The 21,973-nt window shown below is 44.1% G+C and overlaps 1 protein-coding gene across 1 annotated transcript in view; it reads left to right on the top strand.

Annotated features, from left to right (window-relative positions):
* The window catches only part of LOC140693569 (uncharacterized), a 112,249-nt gene that overhangs the window by 65,270 nt on the left and 25,006 nt on the right, over positions 1–21,973 (top strand). The window contains exon 4 of the mRNA XM_072957358.1: positions 3,262–3,480. Coding sequence (XP_072813459.1) covers positions 3,262–3,480 — 219 coding nt within the window. The remainder of the gene's footprint in view (positions 1–3,261; positions 3,481–21,973) is intronic.

Raw genomic sequence — 21,973 nt, 5'->3', positions numbered from 1 at the left:
ATAGTTCCCTGTGTTATATAGCAGGTCCTTGTCATTTATTTTATATTTACTAATTTGTATCTGTTAATCCCTCCTTTCCTGCCTGCTAAATACAGTTTGCTTTCTATGTCCATGAGTCCATTTATAGGAGCACCATTTTTCCTAGTAATATATGCTCTTTGGCTGCTTTCAGTTTCAGTAATTCCATCTTATCTGTGGGCGCTTTTCTTCTGGTTGCCTTTATGTGGTTTGCACACGTGGTAATAGAGATCTTTATTTGGGAGAACTCCAGGTCTCGTGTAGTCCCTGGTACAGAATGCCCACTGAATTGATGATTGAACTGGGAAAAAAGCACAGTAAATGCTGGAATTTCCACTATGGTTGAGAATTCCAGGTTTCAATAACCTGTTTAGACAACCTTAATATTGGCTGCACCCATACTGGGTAATTTGGTGGAAATTCATGGTATGGTGGTGTAGAGACGGGGCCTTATATTCTTCTTCTCTTTCTATTTTCTAACACTCATTCTCCTGGGCCTTCCAGATCCTCCCCCAGAAGTGCCCAGGGCTGGCTTGGTGCTGCACTGAGGCAATATTTGTTAATAACGCCCTTTCCTCTTCTCCTCTGAGCCTCCGTTTCTTTCTGTGCACAATGAGCGCTTAGACTAGATAAATACTTTTCAGTTTCTTTTAAAGCCATGTTTCCTTTGAGAAAGAGAAAATGCAAATATCTCCTCTCAACCCAACCCTTTAGATTTTGGTATGTCCTCCAAGGAGTGACATAGCTCTTTGTGAAAACTTGATGTGATTTTGATTGCAGGTGACACAGAAAAGACTCTTCAGAGATTTATTGCAGGGAGAGGGCAGGAAAGAGGCAGTATGTGACACTTTCTAGTGTGAGCAACGGAGCAGGGACTTGGATTTAAATACGGTGTCTGACGTGGCCTCTCTCTAATCTTGTAGAATGTGATAAACTTCTCTACCTCAGTTTCTTGATGTGTCAAGTTGGGGTGATAATATTTTAAGGCTTCTGTGAAACATTATACAAATAAGACATTTGTGTCTCGGTAGAAACAAGATCTGCTAGGGATTCAGGGATTTGTTTAAAAAAAATTCTTGTCCATAGCACTCTGTCTGTGTGTATTTAGACGTTCCTGGAGGGTGAGGGTGAGTCTAAAGTCCATTGTGGGACAGGTGGCCCATATTTCTCCGTGTCCCAGTTTACCCCCTACTCTCCAGTCCTCTTCCTCAGTCCAGGATGAAGTTCCCTAGTAGATTTACACAGAGGTCTTGTGGAAATGGCTTTTCATTTTATTATTTCACCAAGAAGGGCTGCCATCATGATCTCTGTGGTCAGGTTTGAAGGGCTGCCATCATGATATCTGGTAAGAATTCTATGCAATTTGGAGTTCCAATTTAATGAAAAGAAAAAAATTACAAATAGAAAATTAGAACAAGGGTGGTGACAGGGGCTCTTTTAAGTGGACACCATTAGCTTTGTTAGCTTCAGGTGCTGTGGCCTGTTGCCACGAGGACCCATCCTCTTGCTCTGAAGTTGGAGGGACTAGTGGGCTCAGTGGGAATGTTAACTGAGTGTATCTCATGGGCTGGGCATTGTCCTATTTGTACTGTGTGTTCCTTATTTGAGACAGTGAGCTCACCTAACCTCGATAACCTCTTTAAAATATTAGACTTTTAATTTTGAGATGTAATGTAGATTCCCATGTGGTAGTAAGAGATTATATGGAGAGGGCCTATGGGCCCTTTGCCCAGTTTTTTAATGGTTCCATCTTACAGTGTTGGGGTACAATTCATTACTGACTCACTAACAATTTGAGGTTTGTGTTATTGCCCTTATTTCTATTCACGATTAAACTGGGGCTTCGAGAAGCACACAGGCCTGTCCAGGTCACCCACATTGTTAATGCAGAGTCGGGTGAACGTGGGCTTGGGATTTCCAGGCAGTACCATTATGATGGTTTGTGGCAGGGAGCAGCATTCACTTTGCTTGTTTATTCATTCATTCAACAAACATTTATTGAGTAAACTCTGTGGGTCAGATGCTTTCATAGAGTTATCTGATTCTTCAGCAGTACTGAGAATCAGGTAATGTTTATATTTTTTAATCTGAGAAAATTAGCTCTGAGAGGTTATAACCCCCCCAAAGGAAGTATAACTCATAAAGGAGGGATAGAACATGTGTACAGTCACCTCCTTTTATGCAGGTGGTACCCTATGCATTTTACATTTTCAAACATCCGTAATCCAGATATATTCTTGTAAGGCAAGGCTTTTTTTTTTTAATTGAAGTATTGTCAAGTTTACAATGTTGTGTCAATTGCAAGGTGTTTTTTGATTTTTGAATTAAAAAATAATTTTTCAGCTGGGTAATTAGGTGTATTTACTTGTTTCATTTTTAAAATGAGGTACTGGGGTTTGAACCCAGGACCTCGTACATGCTAAGCATATGCTCTAGCAATGAACAGTACCCTCTACCCCAAGGCAAGTTTTCTTATCCATTATTATGAAGCTTAGGAGTTCAAATAAATTGAATAGGAATCCAGATCTTTTGATCCTACTGTGGTCCTTTTCTTTATATTCTGCTGAAGGGGGTTGGGGAAGCATTTCCTTTGTTCATTTCTTTATTCAGCATTTTTGAGCAGTGACTTTGCATCAGGGCCTTGCTAGGTGCTTGGAAATAGAAAATAAGAAATGACCTTTCTCTGCAGAGGCAGGAAGCCTAGACCAAAAGCTGGGTAATGTGATCAAGCTACAGTAGCCATATGCAGACTCTGAGGACAAACTGTACCCTTGGATTTGCTTTGGCTTCCCTTGTCTTCTGGCAGGTACACACCAGGTCACCGCAACCCAGATGGGCCCGTAGCACACAGCAGAGAATGTACCTCGATCTCCTCTCCCCTCTCGGCAGGGCCTGCAACATGAGCATCCCTGACTACGTGCAGTGTGCTGAGGACCACCAGACTCGTCCCGTTGTGGTCCAATCCATAGAGATCATCTCAGAGGAGAATTTCTTTTGCATCTATCAGCTACTCACCTCGGTTAGCCATATCAGCCCTTGTGGCTCCCAGTGGACACTCTGTATCCACTACAGGCACCGCTATGTGCCCGAGAATCGGTGGAGCGTCTTCCAGAAACACCCCAAGTTCGTGGGCCTTGTCACCATTACCGAATGTCTCTCTGCCAAGGCCTTCGAGAAGCTCCACATGCAGAGGAGCTGTATGGCGCATCGCTTAATGACTCTCAGCTTTTTGTCTTTGTGCAGCATGGGGAGGTAGCCGAGCAGACGCGCACCGACGTTGCCTTCAATCTAAGAGTACTGCAGGGTGGTGGAGAAGAGGATCGAGGACTTCACTGAGTCACTCTTCATCTTGCTCAAGTCCAAGTGGCTGGATGGTGGCCCCAAGAATTCTGGGGACAAGATCCCCCTCCCCTGCATCCCGTTTGAGAAGGAGGACTTCATGGGACTGGACACAGACAGCAGGTAAGTTTACCTGGAAGCCAGTCCACCTTGGCTGTGTGCTGGATTGCTTCCCTACATCCAGAAAGGGATCAGCAAGGAAGAAGTCAATCTTGTAGCCAAGGGGGGAGGGAGGTGCAGCCCGCCGGTTTCCAGACATTTCAAAGTGAATCCGCCTTTATTTCAGAGAGATCCTTTTAGGGTTAGTGTGGACACTTACTCCCGCTTTACAGCCAGGAACATGGTGGGACCCCTGGAGTTGCTGTCCAATAAAGTAGCCAAAGCCACTGATGCTAGGAGCACTGGGGAGGAGGCTGGACTCAGCTGAGATGTGCTGTAGGTCAAATGCACATCAGACGCTGAGGCTTGTCTAGTAAAAGTACATAAACTATCTCTTTACTTCCTATATTGATTACATGTCAAAATAATAGCATTTTACATACAGTAGATTAAGTAAGATCTGTTCTTAAAATCACATTCTAGTATTTGTTTTTTGTTTGTTGGTTTGTTTCTTTGTTTCAAATTTTAAACGTGGCAACTGGGAAACTTTCTTTACATGGCTCTCATTTCATTTCTGTTGGGCAGCCTGTCCTGGTACATGCTCATCCCTTTGCTTATAGATGAGATGCTGAGCCCCGAGAGGCAGAACGAGGCGCTGGTTGAGCTGCGGCTGGAGCCGCTGTCACCTGCCTCCCAGGCCCAGCACCTTTTCAGCTCAGGCCGTCTCTTCCTGCCCGACAGCCACCATGCCAAGTTAGGACATCAGAAAAACCGCCAGGGACTTCCTAATGAACTCCTTATGCAGGGAAAGGTGTATCACGGTGCATGGGACAGAGCAGGGAAATGTTCATTCCCACTTTGTCCCTGTGATTAAGTCAATGGCCCCACTGTGCCTCGGAAGTACAGATGAGCTCTTCTGGGCTGCCTACCCCCCACCTTCTGCTCTGTTTCCCCATATATCTATCGTGTTGTCCCTCGGGCTGAAGAGGGTGAGATGCCTTTGCCGAGACGTGGTCCCCCTTTGCTGGGGTGAGTGAGGGAAGCTGTGTCCCCCCGGCCTACGGCCTCGGTCCTTGAGTTTGGAGAGGGCTCATGGTGGTCCCACAGGTGGCGGTCAGAAGACCTGGCATGTGCTACCGGGCCCGCTTTGGAGGTGGTGCTCTGTGATTCTTGAACTTACCTAAGATCAGATCCTACTTTCTGGTTGTTGGTAAGTTGGAGGAGAAGATGCTAGAGAATTAATAAAAAGAATGTCTAGACCAGCCCTGTGAGTGAGAAGCACAGGGGACACTAGTCCCACCTGCAAGAGCCCACCTAGCAGGCTCTGGATGAATTTTCTGTTCCTCCCCGGAAATACCTCTATGGCTTAAGGAAGAGGAGAGGCATGTCGTGGCCATGATCTGTACTTGTCCTCACAGGGCCCTGTGATCTACATGCTCGCACTCTCCATCTGCTTCTTGGAGATGAGTTGACATGTTTAGGAGCCTGGGCACTGCTGAGGGCATAGCTCCCAGCACCGTGCTACACAGAGTCTGGCTCTGTTCACCTCACCTGTCAACTCCTGCTGAGGCCCCAGACATTATTCAAGGTAGGTGCATCAGCGAAACCTAAGCAGGGACCACCTTCTCCCCCTGGACAGAGTGGTGAGTGAGCAGTGGAAGCCTGGAGCCCTGCCCCAGCCCCCACGCCAGTGCCACTTCTTTTGTCATAGGAGGCACTGGTGACATTTTTGCTCAACAAATGCTTGTCTCTGAGTCTGCAGACCCACCAGAGTATGCCAGCTTGTTTTTGCCTTTTGAAGTCTGCCCTTGGGACTTGGCGGAGTAGCCGGATGTGTACTTAGCCCACAGTGGTTCAGCGCATTAAACCTGACTCCTTGTGGGTCTGTCTATTGTGGTACCATAAGGGCTCAGCCAGCATCTGAACGTCATTGAGATAACGCGGCCAGTGAGCTAGGGTCAAGCACATTCTCCTCCAGTCACTTTTACTCCATTGTTTCTTTTACTATTCCACAGTCATTAATTTTTTAAACAATGCTTTGGTGCAGGAGCAGAGCCTCATTCTCTCCTGCTACTCTTGGTGGAAGTGAGTAAAACGGTCCAGACTGAAATGCGACAACAATTTGTAGCTCAAAAGCTGCCTAGACGCTTGTAGGTCGAATTTTGGTTAGGGGAGCTGAACACGTTGTGGTCCCCCGGCAGCGCCGCTCCCCTCAGGCCCCTGCTTTCCCTTGATCAGGAGGTGAGGTTGGGCCTCACCATCCGCGTGTCCCTGGCCTCACACACTCACACAAATTCTTGTACATGCAGTCAAAATCATTTTTGTTCTTGTGTGATTCTAATTTTCTCTTGTTCCTCTTTTCCTTTTTCTTTACTCCTTTTTCACTTGTACTGCCCAGTGAGCATGTTGTTGCTTCTGAAAATGTGGGCTGTGCACATCCTGCATTGGAAATAGCCAGATTGCCCTCCGTACAGTCTCCATCACTTTAAAAAGCAACAACTTAACAGCTGTTTTGATCCATCTATTATCTTAGTCATTTTTTATTTTCTAATTTTTTGGAATATTTGTTTGTTAGCTCATCACCCACTGGTGTTTGATACCTGTTGAAATCCTTGCTTTTGAGGAACATGTTTGGTCCTCCTTTTATTTGGTGACAAATGCGCCCTTATTAAATTTGTTTGATTGTTTTGAAGAAGTAAGATGCGAATTGATTTTGTCGGGTGCTCAGGGATCCTTTTCATGGAGTATTTAAACTTGTAAGGTCAAACTCTGCAGCATTTTGCTCGATTCCTGCTTTTACACAAACGTGCTCGGCACGCGGTTCCTGGCTGTCGCTGTGTGACGTGCGTGACGGCGCTTCCTGGCTGGCGGTCACTGGTGAGGAAGTGGCCGCCACGGAGGTGACAGCTGCAGGGGACGCTGTTGGAGGAAGCGGTCACCGTTTGGTTCTTTAATTTTTTTTTTTTGCATTCAACTTCCCCGTGCCATTTACTTTACTTTGCCTTCATAAAGGGGCAGAATTGGGTCTAAAATCCATGACACTATTTGTTCCCTTTACGAGGCTGGTTTTTCTGGGTATCAGGACAACATGACCTTCTCCTAAGTAGCTGGCTCACCTGGATCTGTTGGACACAGAGACAGCTAAAAGGGCCGTAGCTTCCTCTCTGCTCCAGCCAGTGGGCATTCAGAGCTGGGTCTGTGGTTTGCCTCAGCAGCCGTGCAGACCTCCCTGCCCCAGCCTTTACTTTTAACCCATGTTGGCAGTAAAGAGTTGAATCCGTTTCTGTTGCAGCTGACATCCACCACTGACACCCGTGTCGTTAGTTTGTGGTAGTCAGTCTCCAACACCCCAGACAACCGTGAAGGAAGATGATTTGGCCGACCTAGGACCCTGGATTCTCACCCTCACCATGGTTCATCTCACCCGGTGGAAGGGTGTGGCCACCACCATCATGCTGACCATGAGGCCTTGTTTCTCCTTTCATGCTCTGGTCCAAATGTGGACACTTCATTTTTCACTGAATTTGTCTCGCTTGAGACAGGCCAGAATATCTGAATGAGTCCAACACATTCTGGGTGGGGAACAGAACAGAAGTAAGTGTCGCAAGTAGATGGAGTCTAGGCTGTCCGGGTTGGCAAATGCAGGCTGGGATCTGTGATGGCTGGGCTGTACACTGGACACAGGCCTTTCCCGTGGCTCCTGAGAGCCCATGAGTTGAAGTGATAACAGCCTTGCGTGGATTCCCCCATCCTCATCTGCACATTGGCAAGTGTGTCTGCTATTTAGGAGCTCCCCCAGACCTCGGGCCCTTCAAAGCTCAGACCATGGGAGAACCTTGAGTCCCTTCTCCTGGACATCCTGTGTGAGAATCCACTGCCTTCTGAGGTGAACAGCGGCAGGAGATGCCTCCCCCTCCAGGGAGCACCCTACGGAGGACTGTTAGTGCACCATGCTGTGAGCTTGTGTGTTTCCGGCCATGGTCCCTACAGAACTACAGTTGAGATGGGCTTATTGATGGAAATAACAGGACTGATTCCAGGGCAGGGCCTGGGGGAGGGAACAGTGGAAATTGAATGTGACCTCAGACACCTCGGTGGGTGCTGGGGCTGTTACTAAAATGGGGAGTCTGGGAGATACCTGCCAGGAATGGAATTCTAGAGTAAATGGTGGACATGAGGCATTTTTAAGATGCCATTTGTCATCCAAATTAGGACTTCAAAGAGGCACTCAGGTCGATGAGCCTGGGGCTCAGGTGAAGGAGCCGGACTAGAGATACACGTTGGGAGTCGTCATTCTTAGCTGGTGTTCACAGCCTTGCATGTGAATTAGATCATCTCGAGAGCTGCAGACTGAGGCTGAGGGGGGGCAGGGCTGTGTCTTGTTTGGAGGAAAGCCCAGACCATAGAGCTTTGGTGTGTCAGTCAGTGGCGTTTGCCATTTTCAAAGCAATGCCAGTTATCCTTAAGGGGCCAGGGGCTGGGCAGGGCCAGCCAGGAAGAAATCTGAAGGGAGGGTCGTGGCCACGTGTGCGTCTTGGGAAGGTGCAGAGTCTGCAGGGTACGGGAGGGTAGACTCCTCAGATGCTAGAGTTGCAGTGAGGAATGGGGAGAAGTTAGTCACAATCACCTGTGAGGGAGGGAGGGAGGTCTAGGGAGCCCCACCTTACCGGACTCGCTTTCCCATGAACAGAAGGCAGTCAGACAGAGGATCTGAGGTGAGAAGGGATGGGCACTGGGAGGGGAGCCAACCTGGAGAATGGTGCTTGCAAAATTCTGGAATAGTCTCCCTGAAAAATAGAGTTAAAAATACCCAGACTCTTAAGAACATTGTTAGTGACTTGGGAGGAGGCAGTTGTTTTTCTGGCCTCCTAAGGGTAAGGCATGTATCCAGGGATACACAGAAGATACGGGCAGTCTGTTCCGGGGGCTTGATCGTTACCGGGGGAACAGTGCAAGTTTAAAGGGGGAAAAGGGCAGCGGAGGGAAACTAGCCAGGCCCCGTGTCAGGTACCAGTCGGCCGCCCTACTTGCGTGTTGCATTCACATCCATGCCTCCCAGGTGGGCGCTGACAGCCCCCTTTTGGGGATTGGGAAGCCTTCTCAGAGGGGTTAAAGAATTGGTCCATTTAGTGACTAGTAAATGCTGTAGCAGGATTCAAGAAGGGCCTTGTCAGAATTCAAGGGCATGTTCTCTCTACTGTTTCCAGTACTTCCCTGTTATACCTGGAATGGTGAAGTGGGTCAGTTTTGGAGCCTTTCAGAAAAAGTATGATTTAAGCGCCTCTGGACTGTTTCCCAAAGCTCAGCATTCTTTGATGGTTCTGAAGCACGCAGTGATTTTCGCCCCAGAGAGGTAACGTCTAACTCCTTTGATGATGACGTGGTTGCAAATGGTGTACAGGTGCCAAACCAGACTTTGCAGCTTCTGAAGGGAAACTCTCCAGTTCTCCCTTGGTCGGCTTTCTTCCTCGGGATGTATCTGTGCTGCAGCATAGGCCTGAGCTTTCCATATGGAGTGAGAGTTTAATATCCGATGTTAGCATAAAACGGTCAGATGAAGAAAATAGACGTTGACAATTTATTTTTGGGTTTCATTAGTCAAAATATACCATCAGTTAATGGCCCATATAGCAAATGAAATTGAGTACAGGACATTGCATTTCTTACTTTCTATTTAGAGTTCTCTTACAGAATAATGTTGCCTGCTTTGGAACATCAGCTCCACCACTCACGGCACCTATCAGTGTGTTGGTGTGATTGCATTTACAGAGTGAATGTAATCTGGGCTTCCTCAGCCCCAAACACTTCAGTGCAGAATCACGGGCTGTAGACGTCTGTTAGTCACGCAAATACTTCTAAAATTATATGATTCCAGAAAAGAAAGAAGAGAGAGAGAGAGATTGCCTTTATCAAATTTCCTTTCAGTTCTAACTGAAAACTGTTGTTGAGCAGCTCTGGTTTCCTTTGGATAAGAATATATACATTTCTTTGCATGTAACCTGGGTTTTGGGCTAGAACACCAAGTTCTTGCTGTCCACAAGCCACAAAAATAGTAGCCAAATTGCACACGTGTGAAATAGTTTATACTTTTTTCTGAGAAAGTATCCTTGAATTTGGGACTTGGGCTGTGATTTCTGCTTTTTGCTTCCCCCACCTGTCTTGTAATCTCTCACTCCTTCCCACGTGGTTCCCAAGTGTTCGTGGTCTCAAAGGAGCGGGCAAACACCCAGTTGGTCACCATGTACTGCTGCTATTGATAGAGCCCAGTCAAGACCTAAAGGACATTATCAGAGAGGACTTCCTGGAAGAAATGGGCTGTACATTCAGTTGTGAGGACAGAGTAAGAGTCAGCCAAGGGAAGAAGTCAAGAATGTGGCTCAGGTCGCAGGTGCAGCCCGGGCAGAGGCCTGGAGGCTTTTGGTGTGGGGACCCGGGGAGAGTGCCCTGTGCGGTCCAGGGTGGAGGGAGCCCCTGCTGGGTAGGACACTGGAGAGAGTCCGTGGTGTAGGGCTTTGGAAGAAGTTGAGTTTTACTAGAACTGACACAGTAGGCAGTGAAGGGTGTCAACAGAAGTGACCCTCAGGAAAGGTACTTCTGGTTTTGCTTCTGATATACTACAGACAAAAGGGTCGGGACGGGCGAGAGCAGGTATATCTGTCCCTTTGAGATCCAACCCGTCATTCATTTATTCATAACACGTGCACTTCAGTGAGTCTAGGGGAGAGAGAGTGTAGCCACATAAATAAACAAAATGTATTTGCTTCTTGAGAGCTTAGCATTGTCAGAAGTTGACTTAGCCTAGAATGTTGTAGGAAGAGAGGAACAAATTGTGGAGGTTGGAGGGAGGGAAGGCTTCCTTGGGAAACAGTCAAAATGAACCTGGAGGCAAGTGGGAAGTAGGAGCAGGTCAGGGGGCTCCTGAGGTCACTGGGGACCTATGTACTGAGATGAGGCTGGGCGAGCAGGGTCTGGGGTGGGGCTAGAACTCTACCAGGGAGCCTCTGAACTGTTTGTAGTGGGGTTGATGTAATCAAATTGTGCTTTGGGAAGGCTGTCGTGGCTTTGTGTGTGTGTGTAGCGGGAAAGAGGTGGAGGGTGCCACCAACTGGGGGATCATTTGAAGACCATTCACAGGCTGGGATATGGGCTTCGGGGCTACTTGGGGACGGCAGGGGCAGTGTGGATGCCGGCTTTCCTTATGGGGGACTTGTTAGAGGGGCTGCCCTAGAGGCACCTTGTTGCTGGAAGAAAACTGATGGAGGCTGCCAGGTGGACATTCCTCTTCTCTCCTTCCCTGCCTAGTGTGATGATCTTAGCTCAGCCAACATTTGGAACAAAAGAGCTAATCTCCAGGGTTGCCCAGGCCTTTGTAGATCTCCTTCGAGTGAGATCTGATAGGATTTAGGTTTGTGTTCAGATCTGGATGTTCACTTAGTTAGAAACGTCCTGTCATTTCGATTTCCATAGGGGTTTTTATTCCTGATAAAGATTGCTTTCTTGGTGAGAGGAAAATTATTACAGCTGTTGTCTTTTTCAAAAAAAATCATATGTTTTAAGAGCTTAATATTCAAAAGAGTAGGAATATATAAAATATTTAAGGAAGTCTTTGTTGTAGTTTCTTTGCTTTCTGAGCTAATGTGGAGTTAGAGCCTTTGCATTACTTAATAGCACATCCTTGTCAGTATTTAAAGAGCTGTTAGTGAGCACCCCAGGCCCCACCTCTCAAAGAATCATTAAAGTTTGCTCTGAAATAGTGAGGTCATAAAGGTCTTGTTTTCAGAAATCAAAAGGTTTTAAATACGCACCATAGCTCCATTTATAAAATAATAATAAGTTCAAAATTAAGAAAATGGAAGATAATTGATTTTTTTTAAAGCCTAAACATAAACTTTCTGGTGCTAATGTTGCAACTGGAAATTTTGAAAAGAAAAATCCTACTGCAATATCATCTACGTGGTATATATATATAAGTTTCACATTTGAAAAGTAACTGCGCAGTGGTTTTCAAAGTCAGGAGCATTCCAGCTCAGATACTGGCAGTGATGGTTGCTGGTTTTCAATGGAAGAGCCTAAATTTGCCTTCTTAGTTTTTTTTTTTTTTGTACTGAGAAGGTTGAGTAGTGCTTTGCCAGGATGATTTTCGGGCAATTTGAGGGCAGATGTCGTGTTCCAGCAGTGAGATATTTCCATGCATTTTATTTTCTGGACATCACCAGGGCACATGTGGGGTTTGTGCCTGCAGGCTGGAATGCTGCAGGACTCCCTAATCCATCACCATTATGTCCTGGTGCTGCTCCGGTCAGTGAATGATTTTCTGTGACTTGGAGGTAATGTGGTCTGATGGTGATGATCAGACGTGCAGTTAAATGCTATTAATTGAAATAAGAGTAACCTAGAAACATTGCTCTAACAATACAGGATGAGGGAGGAGGATTGGCTGAGCTGCTTGCAGTGGGGTGTCTTCTCAGGTGACTCCCTCACCGTGATTCCTGCCAATATCCGCCCCAGCCCTGCACGGTAGTCCTGCCGAAGCAAGCAAGCACTTTGCTCAGAAACGCACTGAATTTCCTTGTGCCTCTGTTTGTTGGCTTTTTTTTGAAAGCACATTTTGCCCTTTGCTTAAATGCCATCCATGCTAGTCATCCCTTACACTCATTCTTCTGGACCTCGTCCATACATAGCTGCTGAATGGATGAACAGAATGTAGTATCTCCATGTAGTGGAACATTATTCACACATAAGAGTGAATAAAAAAGAAAAAAAAAAAGAGGAAAATGAAAAAGGCCACCTGTTTTTGGAAGTCCACCCTGACTGTTCAACCCACACTTTTCCCTTTGAAACCCAATCACTTATGCTCCATTCTACTCTTTTTGATAGTACTTACCACCTTCTAATAATCTTTAACGTTTCCAAAAAAAATAAATAAATAAAGAGATGCTGATGCCACTTCAAATTATACAAGCCTTGCTAACAGCATGTTAATTGAAAGGAAGCAGACACAAACGGCCACATATTGTTGATTTCAGTGATCTGAAAAGCCCAGAAAAGGCACATGCAGAGGCAGAGAGCAGGTGATGGTTGGAAGGGGCTGGGTGGAGGGGGATTACGGGGTGAATGCTAGTGATAGGGGGATTCTTTTGGGCTGATGAAGTGTTCTGGAAATAGAAGGTGTTGAGGGCTGCACAACCGTGATTGTGCAGAAGACTGCTGAGCGCTGTGTCTGGGAGTGCCTGTTGTTGGGGCATCTTTATTTTGTTCACATCCTGCAATGTGAAGGGCCATCTTCTGCTGTGGTCATTCTACTCCTGTGAGTGGTGAGGGCCAGAGACTTTGTAGAGTCCTGTTTCTTTTCTCCCTCTGGCTGAGTGTAGGCAAATAAATTTAAGCCTGAGAAATTGCTCCATCTGCAGAAATGTCTTTCAGTTTTGCCTGGTGTAAAAATCTTGAGAGCTTTTAACCGTTGAGGCTAGTCTGTGGGGGTAAATAGCCTATGAAGCCTGGGTGAGCCCGGGAAGAGCCGCGCTTCCCTCCCAGACACAGGTGGGGATTTCACCCCCTTTCAGGCAGTGAAGGGCCCAGACCCGTGGGCAGACTTGACAATCGTGAATATTTACGTGTATCCGCTGCTTCATCTTGGATATTAATTTCAAGCTGAGTCAGTTTGTGGCGGCAGCCTCATCCTACAACAGGAATTTATAGTATCTGCTCTTTGAGGTGAAGACCTGACAGACTTGATTATTTAACAGTCTGCTTTGAATTGATATCTCAGATTCCTTTGTCAAAAGCAAAACAGCAGAAATACAGACGTCCTTTAATTCCAATGTGGCCTGGAACGGGTTTAGTGTCTGTGCCTCAGTGGCCTTATCTGCGGGTGGGGAAGATGATAACAGTGCTTCCCTCAGAGGAGCTGGTGAGGGAAGTGTGAGAAGCACAAATGGAGGACTTACACGAGATGCTCATAAATGACCGAATTTAGTGCTCTCCGCCTGGTGAGGCCTTAGGGGCAGAGATATCAGAACAGAGCAGTCCTAGCCGGAGCTCGATACGTGATGGTAGCTGTTATGATCAGTATCACCACTGTGGGTTATCAGGTAGTTTTAAGACTTGGTAATATGATTTCATGAATAATGTTAAAAGACTAGACATCTCAGATCCAGTTTACATAGTCCTCAAGATTTCTTCTGAGAATTGGATGGTTTCTTCCCCATCTTAAATCTGAGATGTGTCTCTAAAAATTTCCGTATTCCTCCATCCTTTTGCTTTAATTCTCTATTTCTTAAAAAACAAAGTTTTTAGATGGAGTTACTGGGGACTGAACTGAGGGCCTCATGCATGCTAAGTACATACTCTCCCAAATGAGGTATAATCTCTTCCCTGATTTTTTTTAAAATTTACATCTTAATTTTCAGAGGTTAGAGGCCTCTAATTATTTTTCTGGAGACTTGTCCATGAACCTGTAAATCTACAATTAATGGACAAAATTTGGTTTATTAAAAAAAATCTATAGAATATTCTGCAGTCCATCCAAAAGGAAATGCTCATGGACTTAGAATGTTTCTCCTTTAAGGTGATTTCTCCTGTTTGGTCGAGCTTAATTTGTTAACAGCCATCCTCATCATCATAATGACCAAACTCGCTGTGAGTGGACGCCTAACTGAGGCTAAAATGCTTTGCTCATGTTTTACTTCATAGCAAGTGTTTGATTGTAGGTATCAGTGTCTCCTTTTTTGTAGCTGAGGGATTGAGAGATGGGTCAGCTTGCCCCAAATCACACGCAGCTGGCGGTGGCTAGCTCGATGCTGGAATCCAGGCTGCACAGGATGAATTCTCAATTGCTCCTCTAATCAGCTTCCCGTTGAGTGTTTTCCCGAACTCCTGTGTGCCCATAAATGACCGATTTTAGCTATCTCAGCCTGATGAGGTCTTCAAAGGAGAGACACCAGTGAGAATGAGAGGCAGAGTGGCATAAATTAAAATTGTACATTTTCACAAATGTTTTATTCTCAGGTAATGACTTTAAAGGTAATATTTTTTTAATTTAGTGCTTTGTGAGAACTAAAAACAAAACATTTAAAATAATTATTGTGCAAGAGAGAAGTGGTCTTTGAAAGTCCAACTGTTGCTAATGATGTTACTTGTTTTTTCTAGTGGTGCTTATTTACTGAAAAATTTCCAAACACTGAATTTGTTTTATGTAGTCTTAGTATGAAAGAAAACTTTGTCAGTGAGTATTGTAAGTAAAATCCTTACTCTTTTCTTTCCTGATGATGAATATCTTAGTTGTTTACATGGCTTAAGTATATTTCGTCATTTGTGAAATTTGAGTAATATGGTTTAACTTGTCTGACTGTGAGAGCTGGACGCCTTGTATACAAAGCACCGTAGAGGTGCTTAATAAAAATGTGCTGTCACAGTGACTGATAGTTTAGAAGTATCAACTCTGAATACTAAAAAGGGTAGCTTATTTCTGATGCATATTCAATATGTATATATATGATATACATTATTATGGCTTAAAGTAACTAGGATTGTTTTTTTTTAAGTGCAGTATGAAGCTTTAATGAAATCTGTGTCATTCTAGTGAGACAGGGACTACTTAAATTGCCTTAAGCAGACGACCTTGAAGATTATTTACAAAGAATGTGTATTGTTACAGCTCAGAATTCATGTTGCCGTGTAACTATCCATCAGACATTTAATTTCTCGGAATTCTGACCAGAACCATTAAGTTTAGAAAAATCCACATTGATTATTATCAGGGAATAAGCTCCTCTCTTTTGTGACTAAAGAAAATTTTGATTTTTTTCTGCACTCTTTTCAGGTTTTAAAATTTCAAAATTTTGATTTGACATGTCACTTTTTTAATAGAGAGAATAAAGCTCATGCTGTTTTAATATGTAAATAAATGTTTTTGTATTTCAATACCCTTCTATGATTTCCTGGCTCTTTGAGAAGTATTTTGCAAGATACTTAGATTACCTACTGTTGGAAAAATACAGACGTGACTTTTATGAATATAGGCGTAGTACAGTTCTGTTGGTTTTTACTACAGTGCAAGACATGAGACCTAGGAGAGCTTTGCTGCTGATTGCCAGGAGGACAGATCTCATGTCTCAGTCTCCCCTGGTGTAAAATGAAGTGGCTGGACTGGATTCTTTCCTCTTCTAAGATGAGCTTCCATGAGCCTATGTCTTTTGTTTATATTTAGGAGTATTAGCAATATCAGATTAAATACTGAATACCCCTCCATCCCCCCGAAGCAAAGTGCAGTATATGCTACATAAGCTTCTAGTTATCTGATTCTCGTTTCTCATCTTACAGTCAATTTTTGTGTTGCATGTTTCCCGGCAACCTGGAAGGTCTTTTTAGCCATAGGTGGCGCTGTTGCAAATTTTTACAGTCTTAATTTTTCTGTTTGTAAAATAAGGCTTAAACAATGTGATTTTATTTTGATTCCTTTGCTTAATGCTTCAGAATAGCACAACGTCCATTATGTCTTTCTACCTGGAAAATTTTTTCTGCTTATATCATAGTTTTATTCTTTTATCTCGCTGTGAACATTTCAGACTTGCTGTGCAAACAATGGCAAAATCGGGCTTTTCTTCTAGTGTTAGAAACCAGTGAGCCGGGATATTTTAAAACAGCTAGAAGCTGCCTCTGTAGCACCATAAAGCTGAAAAGTGTGTTGAGTTCCCTGAGTATTGACCCCGCCGCTGTGTGTTAATTGGTGGGAGTTGATTTGGTACATATATGATGGGGTGTAGTTTCTTGACTTGGGTTTGCCTGCACGTACTGACACTGAACCACGTGATCCTGAGTCAGCTCGTTCTGAGTTTTCCCCTCGTCTGTGAGAAGGGGACACTCATATCTGCTTTGTAGAATTGTGAGAATTAGTAATTATGTAACATGTTTACCACAGTGGGTATGTCAAGAGAGCTCATAAACTTTAGCTGCTGTTTTGTGTGCAGCCATCATTTTATAGTCTTTGGTAATTACAAAGAAACAAGAAAATAAGAAAAGCTGATTTTATGATGAAAGATATTTGAGGATGTTCCATAATTCCTACACCCATAATTTAGCATCAGCAGAGTCAGAACTGTTACACAGTCGCCCTGGACCAACGTTAAGCCACAGAAATTTTTGTTACTTCATATATGTTGGGGCCAAAGGGGAACCAATACTTATACACATGTTGTCTCCAGCAGCCAACTGAGAGATGACACAAGAGTAGGCAGGTGATAAATGTCTTCTTTGTTACTGATGAAGCCACGTTCTCCATGAACTTCAGGGCTGTGGATAAATGAGTGTCATGATACTGTGTCCCAGAAGTAGAGACTCACCCTGTCCCAGGTATCTCTGGGCCACAGCAAGCCTTCCCTTGAGAGAATGTGCCCCATCATGCACAGGGCTGTTCTGCAATGCAGCTGAGCATCCAGGGTGCTTCCCTAGGGTAGTCAACACTGGAGGGAAAGGAAGGGTTTCACATGCCCTGCTTGTCTCCCCGGAATCACAACTCAATCTGTTAATGTGAGGAGGGCTAGCTGTGGGCCAGGCGTCAGGGCTGTGAAGGGAGTAGCACTCTGCATGGCCCAGAGGAGTGGGGAGGAGGTATCCCTTCCATCAGTTTAAACAGGTGGTGGGATGGAACAGAAGGGTGCATCCCATGAGTTTATAAAAGGAGAAATAAGAATATCCTTTGGGTATTAGTCTAGCCAGGAAACACAGAAGATGATTAGGAAGGAGACTTGTAAACCACTATAATATTAATTTGACATTTGTTGAGCACCCAAAATGTGCTACATTCTTTTCTGAGCGTTTTACAGAAATGAATCCTTCAATCTTCTCAACAAGCGAGTAAGGAAGGTTTGATTGTTATCCCAGTTTTACAGTGTGGAAATTGAGGCACACAGAGGGTAAGTTGACCAAGGTCACAGAACTAGTAAGTGGCAGAGCAAGTATTTTAACCCTGGCTGTATGGTATTGTGGCTCCCAGAATGGGCTTTGGGTGTTTAGATGTATCTGCATCTCTCGATTTCTGTACGTCTGTGCATCAATTAGCCCAGAAAGGACAGGGAAAGGAGAGTTACACAGGTGCTCACAGTCGTGTCTCGGCAACTGTCCACGAAGAGTGCACCGTGATTAGAATTAATTGTTTTCCAGGCAGCAGATCTGTTGGTATAACAGAAATTTAGTCCATTGAATTCATCTAGAAATCCTTCCTGCTCTGCTTCTGTCCACACTTGCCATGTGACTGCCTGCCCGTGTTTGGGCCGTGGAGGAGAACATATACTCATGGTTGAACTCTGATATTGCAGTCTGGTTCATAGTTTCACATCTTCTGTTACATTAATAAGTTAAATTTCTGGTTTTCTTGCATCAGTGTCTCATGAGTTTGGTTAATGTGAAACCAGTCCATGGGAGCCCAGGGGTTATGATGGTATAAATTTTTAGCACGTTGTGGCACTTCTAGCCATGCAGACATGACTGGGGGATGTACGCCTTTCTCACTGATTTCTCCCAACAGCAGGGTCCTCTCACGGATGTGAGGCTGGGAGCTCTCTGAGTAGCTCAGTCAGAGGCCAAGTCCACCAATCCGAAAATGATGAAGTACCTGGAAGTGGGTTTAATAAAAGTAAAGGGCTTCCAGGTAGTCCGATGGGCTGTTCAAGAAATTTGGTGAAAAGCTGTCCACTGTCTGTGGTTTAGCTGCTTCTTTGCTATTGAAAAGTCTGGAGTAGATGAAGGGATTTTAAAAAGCAGAAAGGAGTGATTTCAGGTGGTACGTCCACACCGGTGAGAAGTGATGGATGACCGCCTGTGTGAGGCACAGACAGAGTCTTACAAACTTCATAAACCAGCTTCAAATGCTCTGCCATCTGAGTGCGCTTCATATGGGGTCCAGTTCATCACTGGTCACGCTGTGAGGGCAAGTAACTGACGATGGCAGAAAGGACACGGAGGCATCAAAAAGGTCTCACTCATGTTCCCTGTTTAAAGAATGTGGCACAGTGTATTATATTTGAGCTGGTTTTTCACTGAACAGTTTTTAGTGTTTTCTGGGACTCCCCAGTGCCCCAAGGTTCCATGCAGCTGGGTGTCCCCTCATTGCAGCTCCGTCAGCGCTTGCCCTGGGCTGATGTGGTGTCACGGGAAGCAGGACGGTCAGCGTCCCCGGCTCCTCTGAGCTCCGTCTCCTCATCTGCAGAGCCTGGTTTCCCATCCGTGTCTACTTAGTAGGGTTGCTGAGAATCACACGTGATGGTTATCAGGTGTGATTTCTGGTTGTCTCTGCGATTGGCAAATAGCCAATAATTGATAGAAACTCTTGTTTTTTTAATTGTAATTGTGTCTCCTAGATTGCAGTGGTTTTTAGTCTGCATTTTTTTATAACTTTACTCATTTTTAAATATGCCCTTATTTTATTTATTTTTTTTTTGAGGTACTGGGGACTGAAGCCAGGACATTGTGCATGCTATGCAGGTGCTCTACAACTGAGTAATACCCACCCTCCTTTTCTGCACTTAAAAATAAATATTGCAATACACAAAATAGCTCTTAAACTCCATGATGGGACCTGGTCTCTGTATAGGCAAATGAACACGTATACTATTTCAATAAGAATAAATGCTGTTGAGACATACGTTTCTGAATCTGTTAATGTGCTTAAAAACGATCATAGCTAGTGATAAACACGAGACTTAGATCCAGGACTTTTTAGGGTATGTTTTGCCATCATGGGAAATTACATTCTACCGAGAAGGCTAATTGGGTCTCTTTGATATTTGGATGGTTTAGCAGGTGATCAAGGCTTTCCAAAGCTGACAGTTTTGTATTTTAAACTAACTACAAAGTTATCTTCTAGAAGATGGAAATCCTAAGTTTGTGAATTTCCCAGTAATCCAGGGGGTATGTGTCTGTGTCTGTGTCTGTGTCTGTGTGAACGTTTGTGTGTGTGATTTCAGGAATGTAGAAATAAGTTCCATATAGACTTCTGATATCTTTCTCTTCCAGTTCAAGGTTTAAGCATATACTTACACAAATAAATTGATTTTCTTTTGTCATTTGGCATATTGGCGGGAATAAGAGGTTCTCATACTTGTTTCAGAAGGGTTGGGAAGCATGAGCTTAGAAAACGGGAGGAGAAAGAGGCAGGGAGACACTTCACACTTTGTGCAGTATATGAGAAACAGTAGCTTTTCTTTTCTCTTTTCTTCTAAAGCAAACTGGCTCTGAATTGTAACACACTATTACTCAGAATTGCTTTTCTAATCAGATACAAGTGCCTCAGATTTTTCAAGGCAACATGAATGATGAAATGTGTTTTAGCATTTATCTTTAAAAGTAGTTTTATTTCTCAAGTAAAAGACTATAGCCTGTTTCTTCCAGCGTCTCGAGAAATTCTCATTGATCTATGTACATGTTCTATGTGCTTATTTTCTTTTTTTTTTTAAGTGCTTGTTTCATTGTGGTGTGAATGAATGTTTAAAATTTCTGGATTTTGATCTTTAGAAAATGCTGATTTATCATAACTGTTAAAAACCTGATTGTTCTTTGGTCCTTGTTTGGTGGGGCACCCTATTGATTACTCTTGTCTGTTAAAGAGAGAAATTCTTCCTCTAGCCTGCAGATCATTAAGTGTATGGTTTGCAGTATGCCTTTAAATTTCATTGAATGCATTGAACATGATTGTCCAGTGAATTTTGAGTTGACTCATAGTAATGACTTTGCTTTGATTCTGTGGCTTTTGCTCCTCTCCACAAGAGCTTGAATTCTCTGTTGCATTTTGTATACGTGTTCTTCACAGTGGAAGAAATTTTGCATTTTTTACAGAGGTGGTTTTTCCTAACACCTCTGAATGCCTTCTGTAATTGATACAACAAAAATCTGTTATTTCAATGCTTAATTATTTCATACACTAGTTTTTGGCTTAATCAGAAACAATGACAGAGTGATAATAAAAAATAGGAAAACTTTCCTTCCTTTGAAGAATAGAAATCAGGTGGTCAGGCTCACCCATGCTTTGGGCCTGACACACTTAATCTCATGTCATTGTGTATCATGATTCGGAGATGGAGTTGCTTCAGGTTTATTGATTTTTGTTTTAACATTTGTGTTGAATTCTTTCTCCAGGCTTATGTATCCTGTTGGGTTTGTTGAAACTGTAGAAGGGAAACAAAAGCTTTTTTTGGTTTCCGGAGGCCTGAGTTGCTGATGATAAGGGTTGAGGGTGGGCTGAGGAACAGAGTGACACTCCCTCTGCTCCCAGCTGAAATTGATGAACAATGAAATCAATTAAGTGTATCGGTATTTGACCAATAGAAGTTAGTAAGCCCAAACTGGCTAGTTATGCCCAAAGAAAGTACTGAATTCACCTGCAGAATTAGGTGCTTTACCAAGAAGAAGCAGCTTAGAGCAATCAGAAAAATCAGTCCTATGATGAGATATAAAGTAAATATAATATCTTTTATTTCTGAAACTTTTCTACGTTAAGTTGTGTAGAGCTAAAATTAAGTTTCAAGCACCAGGAGTTAACAGTGTGGGTGGTTCTGTATGATCATTATTCAGGAATGTGCCTAGACTCTGCTAGAGTGGCTGAAGCTGGCAGGAAAAGACCCAGAGCCAGGATTTGTCACCTTAGGGTGTCCTCCATAATGGTTCCATGTGGGAGCCCATGATTGGGTTAACAAATTGTAACAGACCCCAGCCGCCTGTCAAATTTAAGAAGAAAACGTATGCTTAGTAACTGCTTTGCAAGCAAGTGCCTGTGCATCCTCACTCCTGTCTCCTTGCCTTAAAAAGCAGAGATAATGCTTTGCTTGCGTAGATGATGTTTTAGATAGCACTCTGCTCATCGCAAAGCAATGACCCAGGCCCACAGCTATAAAGGCTGGGCTTGTGTGCAGTTAGATACTCTATTATCCCCCAAGCAAGGACCTAGCTGGTCTGGTGGTCTGCTTTGTAATTCACATGTCTAAAGAATGTATCTTATTCCCCTCACCCCATGACTTACCTAAAGATACACTAAGCCTTTGTACTCATGGTGGATTCTACAATCTCTGTCTCATCCTTCTTTCCCCAAGTTCCTGCTTACTATCACACAACTGTTAATGACGTTTTCCTTTGATTATACACAATAAATATGGGATCATTTGAGAGGCTCGTGGAGTTGGGTCCCTACGCCCTCTCTCTTTCGTGACTTTTTCCACAGAGTCTTGAGTATTCATTCCCTGTACGTAAGACTTCTGCCAGCCAGAACCCACAGTTCCAGGTGAGAAGGATGCAGGCTTTATCTCTCCTACCCGAGGGAGAGAGAGTAGAAAATTGAGATCTGCTCTTCCGTGGTCCCTTCCTGCCCCAGGTCTGCTCCAGTTCACCTGCAGCCTTCTGGCCTCTGCTCACACTGCCTCTGTCCCAGGACTGACAGCAGCCTTTTCTTCCCTGGTAAACATTTCCTGTGCCTTTTAGAAGTTGGTCTCTTCTCTGCAATACAACCCTGGCAGATGTGATGGTGGTAAAC

Source organism: Vicugna pacos, unplaced genomic scaffold (genome assembly GCF_048564905.1).
Source record: "Vicugna pacos unplaced genomic scaffold, VicPac4 scaffold_19, whole genome shotgun sequence".
Classification (NCBI taxonomy): Eukaryota; Metazoa; Chordata; class Mammalia; order Artiodactyla; family Camelidae; genus Vicugna; species Vicugna pacos.
Note: the sequence above shows the minus strand (reverse complement) of the source record. Positions and strands in the feature narration are given on the sequence as shown.